The following is a 9,454-nucleotide window of genomic DNA, read 5'->3' as shown; positions in this document are numbered from 1 at the left end:
TTCGAACTATGGTAAGCTCGTGACCGAGGGCAGCCAAACCACCAGTTGGAAGCCGAGAAGCACCGGTAACGCAGCTGATCATGGGTAAATTCCGCCATGTCTTGAGTAGCTGCGAAGATATCATTAAATCGATGGATGCATGGCCATATTCAGATACATGTAAATATATGTTCACACTTACATTTATAAAAATGACAGGAATTTTAGCGGTAAACCCATGATCAAAGTTTATGCTATCCACCAGCGATTCAGCCCGCAGCAATGAAGGCCACTCCAGCGGAAATGTAACAGAATACAACTGAAATCAAGATATAGGGAGACTAAACATCTTTCTTTTGTGGGTACATAGACTAAGCCCTAAAACCTGGCTAAACCCTGCTGGATCATCCAGGCCGTTGGAACGCATCTGCCGAAAACGGACGGTGGATATAAGGGGGCAGGCGGCCCCATAATTCAGCTTCCCCCACAGCTGGTTTCCAATTTCGAAACCAGTTTCGGAGAGCAGCGGAGGGAAAAGAAAACCAAATCGACCCCCATTCTATTCCGATGGCCTCGCCGCCGCCGCCGCCGACCACCGTCCGCCGGAACCCTCCCCGCCGCGGCAGGCCGGCCCTGACCCCAGGCCCGACCCCCGCCCCGGCGCCGACCCCGACCACGGCCACGGGCACCCTCCGCTCCCGCCGCCGGAAAGCCCCGGTCATCTCCCGCCTGCTCGACGACGAACCCGCCTCCGCGGCGGCGGCGGCAGCAACTCCCGCGGCCGGCGCCACCCCTCTCCCGCCTCCTCCCCCCACCCCACCCGACGCCGCCATTTCCCCTCCCCACCCCCCTCCTCCCGCCGCGGCCGCCGCCCCGGCGCTCACCTCCTCGACCTCGTCGCAGCCGGCGGCGGGGGAGGAGCGCCTCAAGGTGTACCTCCGCATCCGCCCCCTCCCGGCCCCGGAGCGGGAGCGCGGCGGCAGGCCTGCCGCCGGCCGCGCCAGGGCCAAGGAACAGCCGCCGCCGCCGCCCAAGAAGCAGCAGCAGCCGCCGGGGGTCTGCCTCGTCGCCACCGGCCCCGGCTCCGTCGCGCTCACCGTCCCCCAGGCCAAGCTCGTCGACCACCGGCGCGGCCGCACCGCCACCGAGGTCTTCGACGGCTTCTCCGCCGTCCTGCCGCCCGACTCCTCGCAGGTATAACTAACCCCCAAATCCCTATCCCCTCCCGATTACAACCCACTAAAGCAGCAATTTTGATGTCTCGCTTAGAACAAGTTGCTGCACCCCAAGAAAAGCACCAAAACCCCGACGAATCGGCTCCATTTCGACCTGCATTTGCATTGCGCCTGTGCATTTTGTAATTCTGTTGGGAGGATATTGTGAGCATCCCCAGCACAGCAGTGAGGAACTCGTGGTTACAGTGTTTGAACCAGACTTTTTGTTACTATAGTTAGCTGGAGATGTTTAACTCGTGTAAACTTTGCACAGCTTCTGTATGCATTTTTAGTGGCGAAGTTTTGTTTGTTGCATGATACGACGAAAGCTCCTACATGACATGAGTACAGTTCTATTACTAAAGATCATCGATTCATATAATCCTTGTTATGCTAGTTTAAGAAAAAGCAGCAACAATCTTCTTTTTTCAGATCTGTGCTTCCAGCTCACAGTTGTGCCAAGTGTAAGGAACTTATTGTCCTTGCTATTACGATTGCTTACCTTGCTGTAGAGACTGTGGGCTATTTTTGCAGATAAACCACGGTAAAATAGTTAGGTGTGAATCCTAAGGATTTTGTCCTATGGGTTTCGTTTGGCATTTTTCCTAATGATCCGAGTGCACTCTATTTTGGAGAGAATTTTTCATCCGTCGGACGTCTTGCTACAATTCATTTTCTTTTCACTCCATGATGTGATGTAATTTTTTCCAATACACCCATGGATTTTTATTTATGTACCACAAAGGCTGAAAGATGCATACAATGAATTTTTCTTCCGTATAATCTTAATACAGTCTCATAGATCTTTTCATTTCAGCCTTTAGAAGTCCAATGCACACACCCTGGCTATATCTTCGCTCCTCCAAAATCCATGCATTTATTTTTTTGTGGACAGAAGACCTAGGAGTATTTCTGTACCGGGCTATGATTTAGATGACGTTTACTGGACCTGAAGCTATGCATTTGCTGGCATGCTATTGATCTCTTCTTACAATTCCGTGCAGAATGATATCTTTACTCAAGTGATGAACCCGCTGGTGGACGAGTTCTTGGGAGGAAAGAGCGGCCTTCTGGTGGCGATGGGTCCGACGGGGTCCGGCAAGACGCACACCGTCTTTGGTACTGCAAGAAATCCCGGCCTAGTACCGCTCACTCTACAGAAGATCTTCACTGCGGCAGATGAATCCGAAGGTGGCAACCAATCGCCAAGGTACACCTGTTCTGGCCTTTTTGCTGCCAGCTTGGTACACTCTACTAGTGTATAATCTGCATATCTAGTACTGGGTCTGCTAGGATTGACGCCAAATGCCGCAAACATAGCAAATGTTCAGAAGATTAGTGAAGCATGCAAGTCTGTAAATTTCTGAAACTAAAAAGAGTTATACAGTTTTGGATTCTCTCGCGAACAGCTTATAGATTAACATGATGTGCAAATGCAAGTTCTTATCACAAATACTCTGTTAATGGGTTCCATGTCATACTTGCAGATCGTTTTACTTGTCAATGTTCGAGATACTCTGTGAAGGAAAAGGAGAACGGATTCTCGATCTTCTGTCTGATGCAGCAGAACTGGTCCTCCAGCAGTCAGCAACAATTAAAGGCCTTAAAGAGGTATCTACGATCTCATTTTGCACTTTTTTGCTGTAATCAGCCTTGGCTTCCATCCTGAAAGACGGGGCCTTGGAATGGCACATTCCAGTTGATATGCACTGCGTTGATATGGATAGTTTTTGTAGTAGCATGCAGTAAGGTGCTCGCCTTTCTGGCAATAGCATAAAATTAGATGCTCACTGTTATTTATTTTGCAGGTGGCCGTTTCAAGTGCCATGGATGCTGAGAGTTTTGTTTCACGTGGCATGCTTAAGCGTAGCACAGCTGCAACTGATGCTAACAGCGAGTCAAGGCATGTTCTCTGTATAGATAGATCTGCAAACATATCTTTCATATAAATAGCACTTATCCTGAAAAATGGGCATTGTTTTCTCATTGTGTTTCCTAACTAAGTTATATACGATGATGTTAAGATTAATTTCATATTGTATTGCAGCCGGTCACAGTGCATCATCACTATACGTGCTGTTCATAAACCCGTTGACCAAAAAAGTGAGCACCCGACTAGTGGATCTGTCCTGACCATTGCTGACCTTGCTGGAGCAGAGCGAAAAAAGAATACTGGAAATAAGGTCTATTCGTCTATCACCGTTAATTGTATTATATAGCAGTGATCATAGAACCATGTCATGACACCTGTTCTTCTACTGGATAATGGTCTAAATAACTTTTAATCTTTGGTTTCCAGGGTTCAAGGTTGTTGGAGAGTAACTTTATCAACAATACGTCCATGGTTTTTGGTCTATGTCTGAGGGTAAAATTAGCTTTTTCATTTGCTGCCCTTTACGCACAACAGATGGTGCTTGCAGAATGCATTTTTTATCAGTGAGGTGCGCTTGCCATCTAATGATAGTTTTCCTTTTCAACTTTGGTAACTGCAGGCTTTGTTAGATCACCAGAAAAATCAGAAGAAAACCTTGGAGAAACATTTTAAGAACTCAATGGTATGTCTGCTGACAATGTATTCTTTTGAAATAAACATAGTATGGATCTTGAATCTTCCCTTTTTTTGATTCTTTTGGCTGGTCTCCAAACAATGCCCATCACATGTTTCTCCAATCAACATAACATTTTTATTGGAGATCTTCCCTTTCTCTGGTTAGGGATCTAACAGTCGACAAGTATTGATCTAATAAGAAATGTGCCTATCAACACAATATTTTTAGTGTGCTTATAGTCATATCTCCATCTCAACTAAGCTACTGACTTCCTATATATTGTATTATAACTTGTGCAGCTTGGTTTCCATGTATACACTACTAGCTTGCTATTAGACATTACTCTGTTTTTGTACACGCAGTTTTTCTACTCTTTAAACCTGTATATGCTATGAGTTTTTATTAGTTTTAAATGCTATTATCCAGTTCATTGATGTATATTATTTTCATTTGTCCTAAATATTTTGTGTTTTGAAAGTTGACGAGGTACTTGAAAGACTACCTGGAAGGAAGGAAGAAGATGACTCTGGTAAGCCATTCTGAGATAAAATGGACTATTCTTCTTATCAACAGCTCCTCAAATGACATAACTTACTAGTTCAAAGTTTTTTTGATCCTGACAAATGTACTACTCCCTTGTTCCCAAAATAAGTGTTGCTGATTTAGTATAAAGTTATGCTAAATCAGCGACACTTATTTCGGGACGGAGGGAGTATTATTCTATTGGCCATTATGAATGATGCCTATTGAATCTTTTTCAACTGAAGGCCCATTTTTTCAAGTCATTCACAATCTCTGTATTTTTATGCTCGAAGAGTGTGTCATTGACACCCTTACTCTGAGGTCTACACAGTGCATGTTGACTTGATAAGTGCACTGTTTTTAATTACCATTTCTATTGTTTCTCAGATTTTGAACGTGAAACCAGGAGAAGATGACTATGCTGATACATCATATTTGCTCAGACAAGCATCTCCTTACATGAAAATAAGGTATTTCCCTTACCTCTGATTAAGTAAAAGAACTCAAGGAGCAGAGAAGTCCTTTATTTAAACCTATTACAATAGCAGATATTTGTCTGTTGATAGTCTGATCATAGGAACACAGAATTGTTAGTTTAGGGAACTAGAGAAAGGGTGAAAAAAGACCGAATCATAGAACTTTGACTGTAAGGAATTAAGAAACAATGACACATGGGCTCTTGAGTCTTTACTTGACCTGTCAATGAATTTTGGATTGAATGGCAGTGGCCAATAGTACCATTTTCATGCTTGATTTACGTTAGTCAAACGTCCTTTGCATATGTGATATACTCCTAGGTAGTTTTTTTTAAAATAAATATAGTACTATTGACAGGGTTGTATAAGTAGCAACACACTGTACATACAAAATCAAGGAAAGACTTTGGCTGTAGATTCTATATGTTCAATGATGTGTACTTACTGATTCCTTCAAAGAAGTTCGTTTAGCTTCGGTGTCGAAGAAGTTGTTCTTCGTGACACTGTAGTTAAATGTCCTTGCTGATGAGTTAAATGACTCCATGTTGTACTTGAAATCCGACCGTTTTGTCAAATGTCGCTCATTCATTCTATTTCCTGTTATCTTTTCAGGTACACCAGCCTTGATGAATCTTCTGACTTGGTTTCCCAAAAGAGAACCAATGTTTCCCTGGTTTGCCAAGAGAACAAGAAAAGGAGGAAGGTTAACAAGCCCGAACCTGAAGTTGTTACGGTACAAATTGATTAAATCCTCCAATAATTTTGTCTCATACATCATCACTTGTATAGACATTTCAGCTCCGATAGTTAATTATTTTGAGTGAACTATCATTTTTGTTATGTTCTGCAGGCTGAAGAAAAGGAGCTGCAAAGAGTGTCTCGAAGTGAACAAGTCATGAAGAACCTTTTCAACGCTTTATGGACTGTTTCAAAACAAAAGATTTCAGTAAGCAGCAAAAGATTTTGGTAATTTGTTCATTCGAGTTTCTTTTTGTATTGTGTTGATCCATGGTATTTCGTTCATAGGAGTCCGAGGTTGCTGCTAAAAGCATGCGAGAATTGCTCAAAGATAAAGACATTGAAATTCTAGAGCTGAAAAAGGAGTTGGATGACCTGAAGTCTCGTTGTTCACACGTTAAGCAAAATGATGCTGCATCAATTGCTATAAGCTCGGTTTCTCAAACTGACCTGGCCAGTGATGCTGCATTAGACAATGTCCATGTAAGTTCAGCTTCAAATTATAATATCTGACGTTTGATGTTCTATTTACATATACTGCCTTATATGTGCATGATGAATGACTTAGATTTGGAGGTATATATGCTATATGGTTTTCTGCTATTTCAAGCAAGAATCAAATAAGCATGCTTTAATATTAGAACTCTATAAGCAAGTTACCATATCTCCAATGCTCTTTTTTTTTTTTTGCATATCACCTTCTGCCCTGCTTTATGTACTACTTGTGCCTAGTCATACTTGTGCCTCAATAGCAAGCAACATATCTCCCCTTTTAAGTCTGTATCTCAATACTGTATATGCCATGAGATTGTACACTCTAATTTTACTTGCTGCCTGAACAGCCATTAGGAGTAGCATATGGTGTTCGTGTTGCTTGTGTAGACTTGTAGGGTGTTCTTTGTTGTATGAAATCGGCACTTTCTTGCCCAACTTTTTCATATATTTGCTTGTACTCTTTGTGAAAAGACACGCAAACGCTTGTTTTCATGTTATCTGAAGTACGCCATACATATGAGGTTGGAACTTTCTTGTTGATATGCTTGTGTTTGTCTACAGCTGAGCACTGAGTTGGTACAAAAGATCTCAGAAGAATCTACATATTCTGATCCAGAAATGTCTTCAGCTTATTGCGATATGACAGGTTTATATGTTTTCACAGTAAACATGTCCTCACCAATATCAGCACATAGTTGTTTTGGTTCTGAGTCCATTTTCTTATAACAGAGAAATCCGTCGACTGTGATACCTCTGTTGCTAATTTGATAGATGAACACGAGTTGAGCTCCAGATATTTGAAGGTTTTATACTTATCCTTCAACATTCTGCATTCCGTCATGAGCAATGTGTCCACACAGTTCAACCTTTTGTGATGCGACCTAGTGTTGAAGAAATTCGCCTCATCTTCTACTGATACAATGCCATCCTACTTTTTCAGAAAGAGGAATCATGCACTCCTGATGTTACTGAACCCAAGTGCGATCTGAAAAAGGAAAATACTGAGGTGGGCATTGCAATTTTCTCTCACTTTCTCATGTATGCAGAGTCATTTTGCGTTGCATTTGATCGTAGTTCTTGTTACTGAACAACATCATTTTTGACTTTATGTTTCTCTTATTTCAGATAATGGGACAAGTGGGCAACAAGGAATCTGATGGTTCTGAGAGTTGTTCTGAGCAAACATCTGCACCTGACGGCGGTGTAACACATGCACCCAGTCATTTGGATGATCCATCTGAGCTAAGCTATACAGGTCCAATTGTATATCCACTTTGTTTGAAAGCTCTTAAACTAACTGGTACACAACAACTGATACACATGTATCATTTCTGCAGAACTTCATATAGTTCCCTGTAATCTGTCCGCACAGTTTACTGATATACAAGTTAGCGAGAAAGCTCCCATGGAACAAAGTGAAGAAGAGGAGTTAAGCAGCAATACAGAAGTGGAGAGTATTCAACATGTCGTCGACATAAAAGGTTCAAAATCATTTCTTATGCTTGTTTCTTCGTTGCTAGTGATGTACTTTTTGTTGTTGTTAAACTTTCACTCGATCTTTGTACAGAAATGAAGCAGCATGATTATGAAAGTTCATCTCAGCAACCGAACTTTGGCGCTGGAGACGTTAGCTCCAATCAGCCTTTGTTAGAGTTGCAAGGCATGGTATGTAATCCTTTGATCCTTTCGTTTTTGCAACTCAAAGGGAAGTTTACCCTACCTGTTTTTGGAATGTTCTTAGTATGCCATGGTTGGTCCCGATGGCAGGCTGATGCATATTACATCCTTTCTCCATATGGGTTCCTAAACATTAATCTGTTTCAGACAGTTGAGAACTATTCAGTCCTTAAAGCACTGTGAGAGATTTGTGTGTAGGAAGCAATATCAATATGCATGATCAATTATTTTGTATCTCAAGACGACACCACTGCATGTAACTCGAGCTCATGCCGTCGTAGATTATCCACACTAGTTTCTCCTACTAGGAACACCCTACTGAAAACTATGACATATCGGTTGAACTTTTCCTCCTTCTCTTCTAGGAGAATCCTGATGAACTGGTGCCTGAGCCAGAAATTTGTGAGCCCACGGTAAAGGAGGCTGCTGCAGAACACGGTAGGCGTCAAGTGTCGTGCATAATAATCTTTGGTCGCTAACTTTTGGTATATTCACGTTGCTTGCATTAAATGATGAGATGAGTCGCCTAATCAACATCGGTGCATTTCTGCAGCACATGGCCGACATGTACCGGATGAAGGGCTTCCCCAGACGAAGGCTTCAATAGTAAGCTCTTTTGCTGCTTGTCTAGACCTGGGTACTTATTAGATTATTTTTGCCTTGGTTATTACTACTACCAAATACTGTAATGTAGCGCGAGATCGTAGATGCAGCTGACAGATTCTACCAGGGTTGTTTATAATAATGCTGTCATACCACACGTATTTTGTTTCTACAGTTGCATTTCCTGATTTGGTTGTCTTGCTTATGCCAAGGCTCCAACCAAGGACTGCCAGGCAGAAGGAACCACAGATGACCAAAAAGAGAACCTTTGCCAGGAAGAAGCAAATGAGGACCTTTGCGCTTCGAAGCCTCGTGAAAACACAAAGAAGCCGTCAAGGTGAGCGAGCGTACTCACGGAAGGCCGCACCTAATATCAAGAACCAGCTTGATAAGTAATTAATATCCATAATATAATTTACACAAACAACCTGTGGTTTGGTTTGGTGAAGCAGGAGGAGGCTGCTGCCAGTGTCGGCCATGATGCTCAAGGAGTTCACCGGCCCTGCCATCGATGCTGCGGATACCAAGAGGGCCACGGTACGCAAGCACGCACGTGCCCCCTTGTTTGCGGAAAGCGTTTGGTTTTGGGCCTATTGATTCTAACCTAACTGACTGGCGCAATGGCTGTTGCTGCAGGATGGAGGAGGAGGCGCCAAGGCATCGTCAGGCGAGCAGTCGGCGACGGCTGCTGGGCGATCGGACACGCTCATCCGGCTCCTCAAAGCAAAAGCGCCGCCCATGAGGCATCGCTGGGGCTAGAGAAGAACACCCACCCACTCAATTAGATATAATTCAGACCGTCAAATCATCTTGGTTTGGTGTAGTTATTATTACTTCTCCACGGTGGGTTGCTTCTGTAGGATCTTCACCAAGTCCTGTTCACAATTAAACTTTTGGTGGCACAAGGAAATTTATCTATCTAAGAAACGCTCTCATCATCATCGTGCATCCGTATAGTTTGCGATTTTTTATCGGTACTGAGGAACTATATAGTGAAAAGAAGATGGCACCTGAGCCGTAGTCGGCACTTTATTCCATTTTTTTAAAAGCAAATGCACCCATAAGTTTAAACGATGTTCTCCTTTTTTTGTGGATAAACATCTTGATTTTTCTTTTTGTTAGCGGCAAAACGAGAGAAAAACACGATTATTCATAGTCATGAATAGTGCTATCACTGCTTGGTATTTTAAATAACAATGTT

At 42.9% G+C, this 9,454-nt stretch overlaps 1 protein-coding gene across 2 annotated transcripts; it reads left to right on the top strand.

Annotated features, from left to right (window-relative positions):
- The first annotated feature begins 471 nt into the window (after nt 1–471).
- Nucleotides 472–9,191, top strand: LOC123142910 (kinesin-like protein KIN-6). 2 transcript variants are annotated; one of them, XM_044561618.1, is made up of 23 exons: nt 472–1,173; nt 2,198–2,403; nt 2,681–2,804; nt 3,002–3,096; nt 3,241–3,376; nt 3,493–3,558; nt 3,686–3,748; nt 4,221–4,271; nt 4,652–4,734; nt 5,353–5,473; nt 5,591–5,686; nt 5,767–5,961; nt 6,535–6,619; nt 6,703–6,776; nt 6,914–6,979; nt 7,099–7,228; nt 7,311–7,454; nt 7,541–7,638; nt 8,016–8,088; nt 8,204–8,256; nt 8,466–8,590; nt 8,706–8,790; nt 8,890–9,191. In XM_044561618.1, the coding sequence occupies exons 1-23, from the start codon at nt 547–549 to the stop codon at nt 9,010–9,012; spliced, it is 2,919 nt and encodes a 972-aa protein (XP_044417553.1). In that variant the 5' UTR covers nt 472–546; the 3' UTR covers nt 9,013–9,191. The 2 variants fall into 2 exon arrangements, with proteins under 2 accessions (XP_044417553.1, XP_044417552.1); XM_044561617.1 differs by having other exon boundaries at nt 8,703–8,790.
- Nucleotides 9,192–9,454: the final 263 nt, after the last annotated feature.

This window comes from Triticum aestivum, chromosome 6D (genome assembly GCF_018294505.1).
Source record: "Triticum aestivum cultivar Chinese Spring chromosome 6D, IWGSC CS RefSeq v2.1, whole genome shotgun sequence".
In the NCBI taxonomy this organism is placed as follows: Eukaryota; Viridiplantae; Streptophyta; class Magnoliopsida; order Poales; family Poaceae; genus Triticum; species Triticum aestivum.
This window is presented reverse-complemented; position numbering and strand designations above follow the sequence as displayed.